The sequence below is a fragment of the Urtica dioica genome, chromosome 2 (genome assembly GCF_054948205.1).
Source record: "Urtica dioica subsp. dioica isolate 48M chromosome 2, U.dioica_male_clone48M_v1_H2, whole genome shotgun sequence".
In the NCBI taxonomy this organism is placed as follows: Eukaryota; Viridiplantae; Streptophyta; class Magnoliopsida; order Rosales; family Urticaceae; genus Urtica; species Urtica dioica.
This window is the reverse complement of record NC_142757.1, coordinates 30,355,124-30,375,060: the sequence shown is the minus strand read 5'-3', so window position 1 is coordinate 30,375,060 and position 19,937 is coordinate 30,355,124. Positions and strand designations below refer to the sequence as shown.

Sequence of the window (19,937 nt, the reverse complement as noted above, 5' to 3'; positions counted from 1 at the left end):
AATATGTCTCTCAACCATCTCTCTATTTTTCTTTCCTCGATCAAACTCGAAAACGAAAACTACGTAGATTCGAAACGTAACATCGACATAATACCTACCGTTAACAAGCACAAATGGGTACTCACCACCCCGTGTCCTCCTCTGACGAATGATGATTCCACTCAAGAGGACAATGACGCCTTAGCGGCCAGGCTTCGATCCGATGAGATTGTGAGGTGCTATATCTTGGCATCTATGAACAATATGCTGAAAGAGCAACATCGTGACATCGAGACTGCCGCTGACATGCTCTACAATCTCCTTGAGATGTTTGGAGGGCAAAGGCGTCAAACAAGGCTACAAGCAGTCCGACAGTTTATGAACTGTCATATGCAGGCTAGGACTCCTGTTGGAGACTTCATGATACTGATCATTAGTTTTCTGAATAAAATGGAAATCCTAGGATCTGAGATTGATGGGAAGAATATCATAGATATGATCTTAGAAACTCTCCCCGCATCTCTTGATACCTCCAAGATGAACTACTTCATAAACAAGCTAGAGTACACTGTTACCAAGCTTATGAAGGGACTTCACACTGCTGTAGGTCTCACTAAGAGAAAGAGGAATCAAGGAGAGGCACATGCTACTGAGCAAAGAGCCTCCGCCTCTGGAACTAAGAAGAGACCTCACAAGGCCGATAAAAAGAACTGTCCTGCCAATCTCAAAGCAAAGGAACATAGTATTGTACTAGTTACCGAAGCATGCTTAGTAGCTGATAATGTATCAACGTGGATTCTTGACTCCGCTGCTACAAACCATATTTGTTGTTCCTTGAATGGTTTCAAGAAAACCAAAAGCTTAGAGGAAGGCGAGTTCTGTTTCAAATGGGGTGATGGGAGCCTGGTGTCTGCAAAGGCTGTGGGATCCGTGACGCTGTCTTTTGAAGACCGCACTTTAAACTTGAATAATGTATATTTTGTTCCTACCTTTGGGAAGAACTTAATATCCGTTGCTCGTCTTCGTGAGCAAGATTATTGTTTAAAGTTCATTAAGAATGGAATTCGTATTTCGTTTCCTGATAATTCTTTTGTCACTGATGCATGTATGAAGAATGCTCTTTTCTACATCTATCCCACTCAACCTTCTCTTTTAGACACCGAAATAGATAACGATCTAATTAGGGAGCCAAAGAGGATCAAACTTTCTTAATCCTCCGATCTAACAAAATCAACATACCTCTGGCACTTAAGACTTGGTCATATCAGTCTAGATAGGATTAAGAGACTTGTGAGGGATGGTCCACTCCAAGCCTCTGCAATAGGTTCACTACCTACTTGTGAACCTGCATAGAAGGAAAAATGACTAAGCGACCTTTCTCCGATAAGGGTCGAAGAGCCACTGAGTTGCTGGAACTAATACATTCTGATGTATGTGGACCGCTCAACCAACAGGCACGTGGAGGATACAAATACTTCGTTACCTTCACTGATGATTACTCAAGATATGGGTTTGTCTATTTGCTTAAACACAAATCCGAGACCTTTAACGTATTTAAGGTCTTTAGGGCTTTAGTGGAAAAGCAAACTGGCAAAGTGATCAAAACCCTTCGATCTGATCGAGGTGGTGAGTATATGTCTGGAGAGTTCGATGACTTTCTTAAAGAAGAAGGTATCGCTTCTCAGCTTACCGCACCTGGCACACCTCAACAAAACGGAGTGTCAGAGAGAAGAAACCAAACTCCTATGGAGATGGTTAGATCAATGATGAGTTACTCATCACTCCCGCTTTCCTTTTGGGGATATGCCCTCGAAACAGCCGCCTACATTCTGAACCAAGTTCCGTCCAAAACGGTTCCTGGTACTCCTTATGAACGATGGACTGGCCGTAAAGTGAATCTTGGCCGCATCCGAATTTGGGGTTGCCCTGCACACGTGCTGAGGCAAAAGACTAGCAAGTTGGCTAGTAGGTCAGAATTGTGCCTGTTTGTGGGATATCCAAATGAAACCAAAGGTTTTACTTTCTATAGTCCCAAGGACGATAAGACTTTCGTTAGCACGAATGCTCGTTTCCTCGAGGAGGACTTTATGAAGGATGCGAAACCTAGAAGCAAAATTGTGCTTGAAGAAAAGTTGGGTGAGGAAGCTCCTACCTCATCTGTAAGAACTGTTCTTACCCCAACTGAAACACAACCTAACTCATCAGAATCTCGTCAAGTAGTACTTCGACGTAGTGGGAGGGCTACTCAAAAGCCTGACAGGTACATGTCTTATGGAGACTCTCTTGTAGCCGTCTCTGACATGGATGATCCTGTTTCCTATAGCCAAGCGATGGCTTGTTCTGAATCAAACCTTTCGCTTGACGCCATGAAAGTTGAAATGCACTCGATGTATGTCAACAATGTCTGGAAACTTGTAGACCTTTCTGAAGGGATTAAACCCGTAGGGTGTAAGTGGATATACAAGAAGAAAAGGGGTCCTGATGGGAACGTCGAGACGTTCAAAGCACGACTTGTGACGAAGGGTTATACCCAACAAGAAGGGATTGACTATGAAGAAACCTTCTCGCCAGTCGCGATGCTTAAATCCATCCGCATACTCCTATCCATAGCAACAGCTCTCGACTATGAGATCTGGCAAATGGATGTCAAGACAGCCTTTCTGAATGGCAATCTTGACGAGCGCATTTACATGGCTCAACCAGACGGTTTCGTGGATAAAGGTCAAGAGACCAAGGTTTGTGAGTTGCTTAAATCCATTTATGGACTAAAGCAAGCATCTAGGTCATGGAATATTAGACTCGATGAAACTGTAAAGAGCTTCGGCTTTGAACAGTCAATAGATGAGCCTTGTGATTACAAGTTAATACACGAAGGAAAAGTTGTGTTTCTGGTACTATATGTCGATGATATACTACTCATTGGTAATGACGTGGGTAAGTTATCTGAGGTTAAGGTCTGGCTGGCAAAGCAATTCGATATGAAGGATCTAGGAGAAGCCACGTACATTCTGGGGATCCAAATCTTTCGAGATAGGAAAAACCGGACCCTGGCGCTCTCTCAAGCATCTTATATTGATAAGATAATGGATCGCTACTCGATGCAAGACTCCAAGAAGGGCCAAACACCCTTTAGGCATGGAGTTTCACTCTCTAAGGACCAGTCTCCCAAGACTGCACAAGAGATTGAAGACATGAGGAAAATTCCTTACGCCTCTGCCGTAGGAAGCCTCATGTATGCTATGCTTTGCACTAGACCTGACATCTGTTTCGCCGTTGGCGTAGTTAGCCGTTTCCAATCCAACCCTGGACCCGAGCACTGGATTACTGTTAAGCATGTTCTTAAGTATCTTCGAAGAACTAGGAACTTGATGCTTACATACTCAGGTACTGACCTGACTATGACGGGATATACCGACTCCGATTTTCAAGCGGATAAGGATTCCAGGAAATCCACTTCTGGATCTGTGTTCATCCTTAATGGTGGAGCTGTTGTGTGGAGAAGTATTAAGCAATCTTGCATTGCTGACTCCACAATGGAAGCAGAATATGTGGCTGCTTGTGAAGCATCCAAAGAGGCTATATGGCTTAGAAAATTCCTTAAGTATTTGGAAGTTGTTTCAAACGTCGACGAGCCCATGACCCTTTATTGTGATAATAGTGGGGCTGTCGCTAACTCAAAGGAACCTAGAAGCCATAAGCGCTCTAAAAATATTGAGAGGAAATACCATTTGATTCGAGAGATCGCGCATCGCGGAGATGTGGAGGTGAAGTAGATCTCTGGCAGATCCATTCACCAAGGCCCTAGCGAACATGGTCTTCGACCAACTTCGAGAGGGATTAGGCATGTAGGACTACTCACATCTTCTTTGAGTCAAGTGGGAGTTTGTTGTCAATGGTGCCCACAAGAAGAGTAGTAGTGTCTATTTATGTACATTTGATGTCATATAGTCTTACGAAGACTCTTGCTTGTAATTGCTTATTCATTTAATAATAAAGTTGAAACGTTCATTCATTCTTTCTTTGTTTGAAGCTTTATGATAAAACCTTAGTCTTTTAGTCCATAAACAAACTTAACAACTTACGAAGAGACAAATGTAGATTTGCATGAACAAACTCTTCGTAGTTTGCTTAAAACGATATATTCGCAATCTTAGGGTCAAAGGATTATTGACCTCAGTACGATTGTTAGAAGAATCTATGATGTCTGGTTATGAGGCATTGAGAGTTGGGGACTCTATAGTTCTTCTAGGTATCTTCCGAAGGTACTGAATTGACCAGTGCACTTCTAGAGACAATATAAGAACAAACCATTTAACCTCTTATGTCTCGAAGTCACTATGTATGAATTGCATCATGCTTACCTTAATCCTGAAATGAGACATGCCATTTCACACCTTAGTATTCTCATTTGAGAAAGTCAAAGTTCGGACTCACTATGTGATTCCGAACAAGGCCTATTGGTGAAGTACTAAGTTGTGAGTCTGTCATGAGTAACTTTGTGAAGTTCTCATAGATATGGAATTCATGTACAAGATTGCTGAAATGCAATGTATGTCACCTCATGCTTTGTTCCTTGGAGTGTGAATAAATGAACTGGCCAGTGTCCAAATTGAGTCCTGACTCTTTTGGATGAAACAATGTGACTTGTTAGCTCCTCGTCAATACATTGTTTCTAACTTATTCACAAGCGACAAAGGAGTTGAGGAAATAACAGCTAGAAGGGTAAAATGGTAATTTAGTAAATCCCGACTAGCTGATGACATTCATGAAGGGTAGCATAGATAATATTCAGTGGATCCGCTCATCATAATTAGGTTGAATTCTTGAGTAGAAAATAAATTCATTTGAACCGAGAGATTTTCAGTCTCAACTCTTTAGTGGAGTCAGTTGGCATTAAGCTAAACTTGGAAAAGGTTTGTGAACTTTTGAGTCCAAGTGTTTAGCTCAAGCTTTGTTCATTTGGATCCATGAGGTCACTGTCACAAATCATATCGAGTAGGAATAGTTAAACTAGAAGCTAAGTCAAAACAAGAACGAGACAAGTTTTACGAAAATTGTCAAAAGGGTAAATTTGTCTTTTTGGACATAGCATGAAATGAATGTCAATAAATTTTTTTGACATGGTCATATGATGGCCTAGATCACTTGGCCATGATGTGTTCATTGGGCCTTGTGGATTAATTTCATTTCATAGAATTTTACTTGAAAATTCTCAATGGGCTTTTCTTATGTTGTCATGAACAAGTAAAGAAAAATCTAGAAAGGCTTTCTGGAAGCCCTTTGGCCGTCCAACCCAAGAGAATGGGAGACTAATTTCGTGCAGCCCCATAGAGAAAAAGAGAGTTTATTTTGTGCATTGATGTATGAAAATACTTGCCAAAAGAAAAAGAGGAAACAAATTTCCTTTAGAAGGAAAGTGCATTTTCGGTCGATAAGAGAGAAAGCAAATGAGGAAACAAATCCAAAGGCTTCTAGAAGCTCATTTGGACGTGCAAGGGGTATGAGGAAACTACCTTTTGAAGGTAATCCTCCTCCTATAAATACCCCACCTCATTCCTCTCATTTGATTCATTCCACATAAGTTAGAGATTGAGAGACTCTCTCTCTAGACCTTGTGGCCGATTTCTCCTCTCTCTCTCTAGTTATTTTTGTTTTTGTTTTGGCACCTAGGTCCTCATTTGACCTAGTGGTTTTAGCTCTTCGACTTTGAGACTTGTTCTCGAGTCGTCGTGTTTAAAAGTGCCCACTCACTAATTCCTTTATTCTCGAGTGATTCATGTGATAGAAACTTTCGTGGTTGCTCGAGTTGGCGAGGAAAGCAAGAGAGACGTGCTGCGAGGGAGACGAGCGTTGCAACTTTCCAAAAGCTTCTCAAAGTTCAAGCTTCAAGAAAGGTTAGTAAACTTCTATGCTCATAATAGTTTTTAATTACATGTACTTGCTCTTTGTCTAGGTTAGTAAAAACCGTTTTTACTCGAAAACAAAATTTTTAAAATTCCGCCGCTTTGCGAAGCGTTAAAATTTTTCTTAAACCCTAGATCAATTCCAACATAGGTCAAATGAGGACCTAGGTTCCAAAACAATAAAATGAAATTGACTAGAGAGAGAGAGGAGAGGGGCGGCCACAAGGTCTAGAGAGAGAGGCTCTCAATCTCTAACTTATGTGGAATGAATAAAATGAAGGGAATGAGGCCTCTATTTATAGGGGAGGTTTTACCTTCAATAAGGTAGTTTCCTCTTTCATTGAATATCACATATTCATGAGCAAATATTGCTCTCCTTCCCTTAGAGTCACTCGGCCAAATAGGCTTCTAGAAGCCCTTGGATTTGTTTCCTCTTTTGTTCCCTTCATGCCTTAGCCGAATTCCTTGTTTCCTCATAGAGGAAATTTGTTTCCTCTTTTTCTTTTGGCAAGTATCTTGATACATTTATGCACAAAATATTCTCTGTTTCTCTTGGGTATTTGGGCGCCCAACATGTCTCTAGAAGGAGCGTCTAGAAGCTTCTTCATTTGTTCATGACAACATGTGAAAAGCCCATTAAGAATTTTCAATAAAATTCTTATGAAATGAAATTAATTCACAAGGCCCAATTATTCTAATTTGCCCGAGTGACATTAAGTCATCAAATGAACTTGTCAAAAAAAATTATTGACATTCATTTCATCCTATGTCTCAAAAGACAAAAATACCCTTTTGATAATTTTCGTTCTTGTTTTGACTTAGCTTCCAGTTTAACTATTCCTACTCGATGTGATTCGTGACAGTGACCTCATGGATCCAAATGAATAAAACTTGAGCTAAAATACTTGGACTCAAAAGTTCACAAACCTTTTCCAAGTTTAGCTTAATGTCAACTGACTCCACTAAAGAGTTGACACTGAAAATCTCTCGGTTCAAATGAATTTATTTTCTACTCAAGAATTCAACCTAATTGTAATGAGTGGATCCACAGAATATTATCAGTGTTTACCCTTCATGAATATCATCAGTTAGTCGGGATTTACAAAATTATCATTTTACCCTTCTAGCTGTTATTTCCTCAACTCCTTTGTCGCTTGTGAATAAGTTAGAAACAATGTATTGACGAGGAGCTAACAAGTCACATTGTTTCATCCAAAAGAGTCAAGACTCGATTTGGACACTGGCCAATTCATTTATTCACACTCCAAGGAACAAAGCATGAGGTGATATACATTGCATTTCAGCAATCTTGTACATGAATTCCATATCTATGAGAACTTCACAAAGTTACTCATGACATTCTCACAACTTAGTACTTCACCAATAGGCCTTGTTCGGAATCACATAGTGAGTCCGAACTCTGACTTTCTCAAATGAGAATACTAAGGTGTGAAATGACATGTCTCATTTCAGGATTAAGGTAAGCACGATGCAATTCATACGTAGTGACTTCGAGACATAAGAGGTTAAATGGTTTGTTCTTATCTTGTCTCTAGAAGTGCACTGGTCAATTCAGTACCTTCGGAAGATACCTAGAAGAACTATAGAGTCTCCAACTCTCAATGCCCCATAACCAGACATCATAGATTCTCCTAACAATTGTACTGAGGTCAATAGTCCTTTGACACTTAGATTGCGAATATATCGTTTTAAGCAAACTACGAAGAGTTTGTTCATGCAAATCTACATTTGTCTCTTCGTAAGTTGTTTAGTTTGTTTATGGACTAAAGACTAATGTTTTATCATAAAGCTTCAAACAGACACGGAAGAATGAATGAATGTTTCAACTTTTTATTAATGAATAAGCAATTACAAGCAAGAGTCTTCATGAGACTTTATTACATCAAATGTACAATATAAAGATTACAACTCTTCTTGTGGGCACCGTTGACAACACGATGCACATAAGCCACCATTAGGTGCACATAAGCCGTCTAACCATAACGCACTAGAAGTTGCCATACTAGGCACAACTTAAGCCATCTCACACGACGCGCCAAGTCACCAAGTGCAACGCGGTCAAAGATGCCAAACACGGCGCACCTAAGGCATCGCAACATTGCGACATACTTTTCCCAACCCAAAGAAGTGACACATTTGCTCGAGAACGAGGACGCGAACCATACAGCGATTCGCATATCTTAGGTCAAACCCCCGCAAAGGCAAACATGCCAACACAATTGCTAAGGGAATTAGAGCCAAATCCTGTCAAGGCAGAAGACTTCTCGAAACAATCGACAAGGGCGCATACCTACAGAAACAGGCCACGACTAATCGGAATGGGAACGCACGATGAAAACGAGCAGACTTGTTCAAAAGATAGAATTTATATATATATTTCATAAAAAAGGGGCAACTGATCCAAAATCCCTACAAAGAGTAAGCGGTAAGAAAATTGCGCTGAAAAAGGGAAAATCCTAAAAAGCAAGCACTAAGACAAGTGCGCTGAGAAAGGAAATTCCTAAAGTAAGTGACGCGCTAAACACTTGCGTGGAAAACTACTCGAACACAACGTTTTTGTCTCTGCCACTAGGAGGCTCGACCACGTCGAGCGGTGGGAACAGAGAGTCAAAGAAGTTGAAAGTGACCTTCCGAGAGATATTCTCAATCGCCGTAGCTTCTCGACACTCCACCGCTGCGGCGCGCCTTGCCTCCTCGACCACGACATCAAAGTCGTCCTGCAAGTCAGACACAAGTTGCTCCACTACGGTCTTCTCTCCAGCGAGTCGAGCGACTTCATCCGCCAAAGAGTCACGCTCGCGCTCTACCCGGACACTTATAGCCTTGCTTGATACAAGCAGGCCCTGTATGATGTTCACCTCATCCGCCCGAGTGTCTAACTGGCGTCGAAGGTCATGCACCTCGCTCCGAAAAACTTTCGTCGACCGAGTGGCCACCTCTAGAGCTTGAGGCTCCATAGTCAACTCTCCAGCCATTTTTGTCACTACTGACTGGGCACGGTCACACCGGTCTTGGACGACTCCCAGTTCCACGCGAGTCTCTTGAAGCTACTCGCGAATACTCGCAAACTCCACCCTTGAGTGGAAACCCCGCTCGGCCCGAGTTAGTTAAGATTTCACTTGAGCAAGCTCCTCCTGGATGAACCCCATGCGCCAAATGAAGTCGTGTAGAAACTTCTCGCCTCGAGTCGCACGTGCAAGCACCTAAAGTGATCAGAAGATAAGGTCAGCAAAAGCGAAATTCTTGCAAAACGGTGTGACAAGACAAGAATAAGGAAACTTACCCTCTGGGCATCGGAGACGCCATTGCAAAAGAAATCCATATCATTGCTCGGCACGATGCCTTTCAACACCTTTAAAGGAGACTGCTCGAGCCCCTGAGAACACTCCCCTATGACCTCTAAGGCCTCTGCCTCGATCATTGAGTTTGCGCGCTTTGAGTCCGAAGGCGTGTCCAGAAGTGCCGAGGATGAAGGTCGCTTCAAAGAAGCGCAGGGACCGCTCTCCGTCAAGCAATTGGCATCAGATTTCTCTTTGCCGTTCCACGCTGCAATCTGAGAATGAGTCGCTGCCAATGACTTCGAATCTCGAGAAGATCTCGCCAATCACGCACGAACGCTCGCCCTAGACGAGGAAGCTGCAAACACAACATAGGTCAGGACTCCGACTAAAAGAGACTGAAGCAACAAGACAAAAGGTGAAAGTACCTGAAAGACCGACGCTTAAGGGAGACGATGCGACGCGAGGGACTTCCCTCGCTTGCTGAACGTGCTCACGACCGGGAGGGAAAGCTGGGAACCACTAGTCGACGCCATCAACTCGATGAGCGAAACCGCTCGCCAGCTTTATGAGCCTCTGACATGCCTCGGATCTCCTTCACAAACTTGAGACTATCTACCCCTATATCGGCTATAAAGTCAGCCAGAGGACCGAACCGGAGCGGTGCCGCTCCAAAGGCCTCGACCGAGACCCACACCCACACCCTCATTCTGGGCGTCTCGGTGTCCATGATCATCTTGATATTATGGTGATCACGGGCCATGTTAAAGTCGGGCTGTCCCGATGCTGGGAAGACTGCGACAAGGTTACGGAAATCAGCCACGATCATTACCCACTCGGTTTGGCAATGCCACTCTATGTGGCACATCGCCACCAAACGATAGAACGTCAGGCTCGTCTAACAAGCATGCACCCTCAATCGCGCGAGGAGCTGCTGGACAATTGGCTGAAAAAGGCAATCGCAGCCCCCACTAGAGACTCGTCACGGTCATCGCGGTAAACCCACGCCACAGGAAGAACAGGCGGTCGTCCGTGAAAGGACGGAGAAGCGCCACAGACGTCGGAATGACGTACGCCTCCCTAAGACCGACATATGCTCGATAGGTGATCGAGCTCGAAGCATCAACCCCCGAGCAGTCAAAGCCTTCTGGAGCAGCATAGCCTTCCACGGGATGCCACTCCGTCCTCTCAAAAGACTTCACCGATATGTTTAACTCCGCGTCTGAGACCTCGGACCTGGCGCACCTTGGCCCCGTAGGAGAGCCTTCATTCCTCAAAACACCTGAGGCAGTCGCCATCACCTTCCTCCGGGTGCTCCACGACAGAACTCCCGCCCCCTGGGCAAGTCCCGAGTCACCGCCAGGATCTTCTGAAATTGGCCCGAAGACATCCACACAGTCGATCTCGTCGAGAATCGACTCTGGCAGAGCCAGCAAAGCAGCATCAACACCTTCCTCCGGTACGCCTGGAGCATCCAAGCAAGACACGCGGCACAGCGCGCCAGATTTTGGCGCGTCACGCGCCCCCGTCAACCAAGTGGATCACAAGGTGGGGCGCATCTCCCACCAGCATACCACGCCAACCAACTCATTTGTCCACACCACGCCAAGTAGTGCGCGCACCTCCTCCCACTCCATAGGCAGAGTGATGGGCGCAGTCGCGCCCTCCTCACCCACTTCGAGCCACTGCTCAACTCCTCTTGGATCCTCCTCCACGCGCATGGGAATCTCCCCTAATCTCGTAAGAAGATCGCTCTCTGCATGTTCCGAGTCCTGAAGATAGAGACAAAAATCCACCTCGGGATCTTCGGTTGAAGAATGAAAATGAAATTTCCATTATGCACTAGTGTAGAGAGACAGAGACAGAGACAGAGACAGAGAGAGTTATGAAATATATGTAGGGTTGTGCTCTTATTTATAGGCACACAGTGGGTGGAAAAGTTGGATTCCAAAAGTAGGAATCTTATTCCAACAAGGAAGGGAAAAGGAAACAAGGAAAAGGGGAGAAAATCCTCTTTGGGCCGCACTTGCCACACACGCGAGGCCCTGCCGCACGCTCACGCGCCATCATAAAAAAAATTCACCTCACGATGGAGAAGCTCTTGGAAATCAGTTTTCCTCAAACACCCGGAATAAACAATTTAAGTTCATCGCCCAGGACCTCCCGAACGATGAACTTAGGGGGGCTAATGTTATCGGTCATTCTAAAAAACCCAAAAATTCAAGAAGGCCTACGCAGCTCAAAGGACTGATGGTCATGCCGGAGGTCCTAAAAATGGTAACCTTCCTCCACGAGTCGACGGACGAGTCCTCGCATCGAAACTACGTAACTCATCGAGTTGAGTTTCTCTCCTCAAGTCGAGTCTTGCTCCTTAGGTCGAATTTTGCATTCACGAGTCGACCGACAAATCCTCGTGTTGACCTTAATTCCTCGAGTAGAGTCTTTCTCATAACGCACGACTTGCATGAAATCCCGAACTCCGAAAGCCCAACGGGTCGGGGCGCTGAAAACCGCTAAGGCCCACAACGGCTAAGGCCCATGCAATTTTTCCCAAAAACTCCAAGACCATGCTCCCACATGAAGCATGGAGTTGCCATTGTGCGCTCTTTGAAAAGAGCATGCGCTCGGCGCGCCCCTCCAAAGGAGCGCACGAGCACGCTCCTTGGAAAAGAGCGCACGCGCGGCGCGCATGGCACATGGTGCACCGTGCCAGTCAGGCAGCGTGCCACACCCAGGCACGCCCGCGCTTCGCTCCTTGAAGTCGCGCGTGCGCTCCGAATCAGTGGCGCGCGCCCTCCGAATCAATCGCGCGCGTGCCTGGAACCCGCGCCCCGCTCCTTGAGGTGCGACCCTAGGGCCTCCTAGGCCTCGTCATTCACTATAAATACTCCCTCTTAGTGACGAGGAGAGACACATTCATTCCTCTCAAAGATTACTCGCTCTCAAAGTTTTGAAAAGCTGCCAAAGACTTTCTGAGCACAATTTCCTCTGATTGAGCGCTTGATCGAGAGCATGTCGCTCCTAGGATTGTCTACTGAAAATCCCCTACGCGTCCAACACGCAAGACGCATCAACGATTTTCTACTGAAAATCCCCTACGCGTCCAACGCACAAGACGTATCTACGATTTTCTACTGAAAATTCCCAACGCGCCTTGAATTCTCCCCTGAGAATCTTCTACGTCTCCAAAAGAGAGAAAACACACATTTTCTCTCGGGTCACTCGATCCTAGAGTTCAGAGACATCGTCAAGGACTCCTCTGCGCTCCGTCTCCTCTGTCGAGCACACCCTCCAGGCTCCGTACCTCATACAGCATTAAATACGCCTCGAACTATGTTCTGACTTGATCCCGCAACTTGTGTACGTAGGCAGCTCACAAGAAGCATAGTCACACCCCTCATTCACCCATTTCTCTCCTTAGAAAACACCTCCAACTGGAGGAAACCTCAACTCAAGACTTTCGTGTTCACACCTTTGGCTCGGGTGCGGCCACTTGGTCCGGCCTTGGGTCGAACCACCCGAAGCTTTAAATCGTTGTTCATTTTCGTGCGACAACAATCATCGATATCATCTTCAACATCATCATCTTCATCGTTTATCGTACAACAAAAAACCTCACCATGGTAGCACCATCTTTGATACGAGGTCATTATTCCATACGCAACCAAATGGGTCCGAACAACATCAAGCAAAAAAAATGCCTATGATTTTCACATCGAATACAAGGGCAATGAATAGATTTCACGTCCATCATATTCTCTCTAGCGAAATCACAAAACTCATCTACACCTTTTTCGATATATCTCGTTTAATCTATTCTCTCACATCCATTTTCTAGTCTTCATTGAAAGAAAACCCTAGATTTTGAAAAAAAAAAAAATACCCATTATAATTAATAAACTATACAAGAGAACCACAATTAATTGGTCAAATAAAATACCATGTGAGAAAAAAAAAAAAAAAAAAAAGAGAACCGCAAGTTCTCTTCGCCATCATAATCCGTCTTCCCTGAGACATTGTGTCTCATTTTGTGAGGAGAAGCACGAATTTCATATCTATATTTCGTCTAATTTTGTTCACTTTTTTTTTAGCAATTTCAAATCTACTCTTCTTTAATAATATTTGGGGCTTGTAATGCAAGCCAATAATTTTTCGATCGACGAGGGGGTGTTGATGATGTGCAAAATTTCAAAGTGATGACGAGATCTTATTTTCTTTTTCCCAATCATATGGTGTATGTGAACATTTTAATTTTTTTTGCTTGGTTATCGCTTTGTTTTGGATTGGATCCGGATTAACCGCCTTCCGCCTCCCCTTTGTGGTGATGCGAACCAATTCGCGAGGAAACACGATTTCCAGTCGAATATATCATTTTCTCCACAAAGTTTGGTGACTCCGTGACCCAACGTCTAGAGAGACGCGAACCTTGGAATAATGAAGACGCCACAAACGACGGTGAAAGCTCGTTTAATATGTCCGGGAATGATGAAACATTTATAATCCGATGAAAAATAAATATTTTGTGGGTTCTTAACCATATCTTCAATTGATTAGATGATTAATTAAGCATTTTGATTCCAGAAGTGTAGATCAGCCCATGCCAAAATTTATACATTTTCCATTAATCTTAGCTTAAACCATGAAAGTCTTCATTGCAGTCTTGAACTCTTCTATTTGGAATTGGCTCGTTGACATGTCTTGGTTTGACGCTGCTCTTATCATATCATATGGGCTTCGTGTTAGGTTTTTGCTTATTAAAGCGGAAGAAACTTCTTCTTCATCGTCATCGGCCACAGTTGTTTGGATTTTTTTCACCAACCATTGTGAGTATTTTGAAAGAGCCAAATGAGTGCTCAAATTATAATGTGCTATGTATCCGTGCTTGTGTCGGAAGCATGCACATGATGAGTGAACAACTGTACTTAGTGTTAGATTCACTCCGACTTAGGTTTGTGGTTTTCCTTGTACTAAGATGTTATTCTATTCTCCCGTGTTTATGGGTATTTTACACAAATTCTAATAGAAAGCTTCGTGTAATATTTTTAAAAAATTGGTCAAACAAATAATCACTCTTATTCTCACAATTATCTCATCATATGCGTAAAATATATTTTTATTTTTAATAATAAAAAAATGATTTCATAATAAAAGCCAAGGATTTTAAAATCATTTTGTTTTTAATCAGAATGATTTTTTCATTAGAAAATTTTAAGAGTAAATTAGACAAATCATCCTTTTTATTAAATGGGTGGCTATTCATTTAAAATTATATAAATGGTTATTTACTTACGTACATTTTTTTAAACAATTGATTACAAAATCCCATTTGAATTTTATTTTTATTTATGTGTAACAATTTTTTGCAATGGTGATTTATATATTTCATTAATTAATATGCGTCTATTCAGCCAATTTAAAATTTGAACTTAACAAAATAACCAAATTTTTTGAAGTTGAGGTACACTAACCAAATATTTAAAAATTACCAAAACACCCTTTCACTCACCCTTCAATACGACATCACTATTTCACTCTAACCCAAAACGCCAAACACACCCAAAACATGAAGTTCAAAACCCAAGCCCAAACGTCGATGCATCTCTCGTAATCGAACTCGATGTCGTCTTTGATCTCCATCGCCATCGCCTTTGCTCTTCATCGCAATCACCGTCAATCTTAGTCCATATCATTATCGATCTCCATCGCCATCTCTGTCGATCTCAGACACCATCCCTGTCGATCTCCATCGCCATCAATCTCCATTGCCATCGGTGTCGAACTAGGTTAGTCGAGGTAAATATCAATTGGTCAGCCTTTATGTTCGTGAACCAGTTTTTCCAGGATTTCAAAATAATTAATACAGGTGTCCAAAATTTTAATCCACTTTTTTTTTTGTGTAATTGACTACTTTTAGGCCTTCGGTTCTTTTTCGCTCGTGAGCGTTCTTTTCAACTTCCTACCATCAATATACTTCTCGGAAGGCCTATGAGGAAGAAGATTTGGTTTGCAAATTGACTTGTTTTCTGTATACTAGTAATTAAAGATGGTTGTGGCTTGTTTGTTTGTTATGGACCAGTTGATTAATATTTGGGAAAGCTAGATTAATATTTTAGATCCTGAATATATCAAAGATGGTTATGGTTTATTTAAAGGGAAAATAATAAATTCAATTTCATCTAGAAGTTCTTCTTGTTCTAAATCCAAATCCACATTCATATTAGTACATAAAGATGCAAAATAATTCAAGATGCTGAATAACTGAACTACACAAAAATAAAAAATATTAGATTAAAATTTTGGACACATGGATTAATTATATTTAAATCCTAGGAAAGTTGTTCGCAAACATGAACACAAACATAACGACTAGAAATCTAAAAATTAAGAAATTTATATGAAAATCAAAACATACAATTTTAAAATCAATTGATGGATCATATTCAAAAATGGGACAATTTGGAAATCGATTGATGGACTGAAATTGAGTTTGGGAGTTGAAGAAATTGATCAAAATCACGTACAATGTACTTTTACAAAATGATATAGTTCAAATAACTCAAGTGCACAAAAAAATAGTGGATTAAAATTTTGGGCACTTGAAATAATTATTTTGAAATCCTAAGTAAACTGTTCACGAGCATAAAGATCAAAAATCTAAATATTAAATTTTTTTTTTTTTTATGAAAATCCAAACATTTTGAAAATGACTGATGGACCTAACTTGGATTTGGGAGCTAAAGAAGTTGATCAAAATCACGCAAAATTTCTTTTTCAAAATGAAATAATGTATATCCAAACATGAAAAATTGTAGAAGTCTTGCTACATTATAAGTGATTACTATGCAATAGCCTATAAAAACTTGAGCCATTTTGCTAAAGAGTTAGTTTAAAGTGTTAGATGTGTGGAGCCAAATCGGCGCCGAGGTGAGGACTGAAGACCTTATGACGATGATTTACGAAGCCCTAATGTTTTCTCTATAAATACCTTATGCGCCGATGTTTTTTGTAGAGCGCAAGAGAGTTGTAAATACTTTTTTTTTTCCTGATTTGGGTTTTAGTGAGAATCTGCAGCAGCAAAGTAGACGTAACTTTCGATTGAAAGTGAACCACTATAAATCTGCGTGTGCTAATTTTTTTGTTCTTTGCGAATTTGTTTTATGATTTTAGGGCAAATTTGTGTGTCAAATCCTAACGACTAGTATCAGAGCTCTAAGTCGAGTTGCAATTTAGAAAACGATGAGAGGCGAAGAAGGCGGAGCACATGGAATTGGTAAATTTGATGGTACCTATCACGCATTCTGGAGGATGGAAATCGAGAATTACCTGTACGGCAGAAAGCTTCATCTACCCTTGAGCGCAAAGCCATAGAAGATGGACGGGCGGAATGGAACCTTCTTGACAGACAGGTTCTAGAAGTCATTCGACTGGCCTTGTCGAAGAACGTTGCTCACAACGTGGCGAAGAAGAAGACCACATCGGGGATGTTGAAGGTGTTGTCCGACATGTAAGAGAAACCTTCAGCGAACAACAAGGTGTTGTCCGACAATCAGAATTCTGAAGGCAGGTCGAAGTCGCGAAATTCGAGAAGCAAGTCCAAGCCCGTACGACCTTTCGAATGCAGAAACTGTGGAAAGACGGGCCACATCAGGAAGTACTGCAAGGCGCCATCAAAGGAGGAGAAAGAAGGTGACCACGTCGTCACTGAAGACTTAGCAGATGTTTTGCTGCTAATGGAGGACAGCTCAATCGACTCTTGGGTACTCGATTCAAGAGCGTCCTTCCACACCACTCCTCACAAAGTGATAAACTATATAACTAGGATAAAATATATGGTTAATAATGGCATAAATATATAATATTTTCAATATCACTTTTTTGCCGACGGTAAAAATATCGAACATTACGTTTAAGGATCATTGTAGCATCAATTTTCTTAAAGGACACATGAATGTTAAGTTTTAAAAGAAAAGGCACACAAGCGTAGAAACCCAAAAGTATTAGGTATTTATGTCGCAATTTTGTTAACAATAACAATAAATACGATTTTTTTAATTGAAAACTAAATGTAATTTCCCGAATCGAGCTTTTGTTCATTTTGCCAATAGTAGTGTTAGGTTTTCATCTATACGTTTTAGGTTAGACGAACTAGTAATGACCATTTAATTAAAATTATTTATACATCTAAACAGGTAAAATATGTGATTAAATTCAATGGCCGATCTACAATAATTTAATCGTAATATTGAAATTCAAAGAAAATATCAAAACTCATCAAAGCCAACAAGAATGTATGATATCGTATTACTTAAGTCATTTAGTTTTAGGACGCGTTTTCGAATATTAATTTGGAAGATCAGTTGCAAGAATGCTTGATTATATATAAAAAAAAATTATAAATTTGCGCAACATCAAACATAAAATCTAAAATAATAATAATAACAATTATTAGTATTATTATTACTATTATTATTAGTGAATTCCAGCATAAATAGTCATTGTTTGTTTGTTTATACGCTTTTATATTCATTTTTTTAACTTGATATCTACGTGTCCTATAACCGAACTGTTGCTAACGATGGTTCTAAAACATAATGTTTGGTATTTTTGTTGTCAGAATAAAAAAAATGATATTTAAGTGTTCAAATATATATTTTTTTAGATATTTATGATGCGTTTAAGTGAAAAAAGATTTCGATATTGTTTTGAAATTTGACAATCTAATTTAATGTTAAGAATCTAAACTCTGCGAAACTTAAATTTCAAATTTAAAGTTTTAACTAAGCTTCACTTGAAAAAATAAAGCCAAGGCTAGATTAGAGCCAATTCGTAACTGTTGAAAGTTGAATCACATGGCACTCTAGTATCTAATATGGAAGAGTTTAAATTTTAAAATATAAATAAAAAAGAAAAGCTTCGAGTGATGGTGAAATATCATAGTAGGCGACTTTATCCGTGACCATTGGCGTGCTCTGCTACTTAGCCCCCTGACACTCTTACTACTTTAATCTCTCTAGCTTTTCTAATAACGTATGGTCATATCTCTCCTTCTTTCCTCAGTCACGTTACAAAGAGCCTACCTACCAAGCTTTGATATATAGAGGATTAGAAGAAGTAAGTTGTTGGTGGAGGAAAGTGGCAAGAGAGAGAAGAGAGGATGGGGGGAAGATGAAGGAGAAGAGCAGCAGCGTGGTGATGCCGGCGTGGCTGGCGCCGTCGGTGAGGCTGAGCCTGTCGTCGGCGGCGGGGAGGGAGGAGGTGGCGGAGTGCTGCCGGGAGCTGGAGGAGGGGCACCGGGCGTGGGCGGCGCACAAGAAGGAGGCGGCGTGGCGCCTGAGCCGAGTGGAGCTCCAGATGGAGTCGGAGAAGGCGTGCCGGCGGAGGGAGCTGATGGAGGAGCTGGAGGCCAAGCTCAAGGCCCTGCGCGACGAACACCACGCCGCCCTCGATCGGATCGACGCCGACTACCGCGACCAGCTCGCCGGCTTCCGCCGTGACGCCGACGCCAAAGAGCAGAAGCTCGCCGACCAGTGGGCTGCTCGCCACGCCCGCCTCGCCGCCTTCCTCAGCACCACCTCTTCCCACTCCTGATTTACTTTACCCGCCTCTTTATTTTGTTGCTGCTTCATCTTCTTCTTCTCATCTCCGTGCTCTGTAATCTACTTTGCTTAAATATATCGTGTGTGCTTCTTCAGTGCTTTTAATTACTTGTAATCTCTATGCATGATGATGCTATGCAAGACCATGAATCTAAAAAATCAATTTCAAATCCTATTGAACAAAAGCCCATAAAAAACCCTCCACCCACGGCCCAGATAATTGATTTTCTGATTATGTTTATTATCAGCAATTTTTTATTGGGTCAAGCGGCTAAATGGCCAAATAGAACTTAAGGATTTGCAAAATAGCCAAAGTTTATCAAGTATAAGCAAAATAGCCAAGCTGCGATTATTAATCCAGGCAGGATTAAATTTAATCCACACAAAATATCGGGATTAAATTTAATCCAGGCAGGATTAATTTAGTCCAGGGATGAGAGTAATGGCTATTTTGGTTAACCTAATGAAACTATGGCTATTTTGCAAAAGCCATAGTTTGAATTGGCTAGTTCATGCCATTTTTCCTTTTTTATTAAGAAAATCCTATTGAACAAATACACACTGTTTACTAGTTTATACTGGGCTTGCTTAGATAATAAAATCAATTTTCTAATTGTATTGATATGGTCTGGCTTGAAATTAGAGAAGAATGGGGGAGATATTCACTCCTATTACAGATAGACTTCTTCTCTACCGCCCCACAATCATGCTGCAGGGAACTTTCTCCTTGTGGAGTTCTCACGAAGTATAAAATTATCGTTCCTTTTACTTTCAATTTTGGTAGCTCACGGGTCCTTCCATTCAAAAACAAAATTGACCCGTGTATTTTCATTGTTGTTTAGTGTTCAGATCATGTGTATAAAAGTGATCCATTACCTACTTGTTACCGGTCCGTCTCGGTCCGGTAGATCGACCACGGCCACGCTGGCGGCCGTCCTGAGCCCGGCACTCGTCCGGGGCCGGCACTCGCCGTGGCCGGCTCTCCACGGCCGGCTCTCCAAGGCCGGCCCTCCAGGACCGGCGCTCCAAGGCCGGCCCTCCACGGTCGGCGCTCCAAGGCCGGCCCTCCACGGCCGGCGCTCCAAGGCCGGCCCTCCTCGGCCGGCGCTCCAAGACCGGCCCTCCACGGCCGGCGCTCCAAGGCCGGCCCTCCACGGCCG

At 42.2% G+C, this 19,937-nt stretch overlaps 1 protein-coding gene across 1 annotated transcript; it reads left to right on the top strand.

Moving 5' to 3' along the window:
* The first annotated feature begins 18,113 nt into the window (after positions 1–18,113).
* LOC149404304 (transcription factor AS1-like) lies at positions 18,114–18,882 on the top strand. The gene has a single exon (XM_089602090.1). It carries the CDS (start codon positions 18,347–18,349, stop codon positions 18,767–18,769), a length of 423 nt encoding a protein of 140 aa, XP_089458216.1. The 5' UTR covers positions 18,114–18,346; the 3' UTR covers positions 18,770–18,882.
* The last annotated feature ends 1,055 nt before the right edge of the window (positions 18,883–19,937 follow it).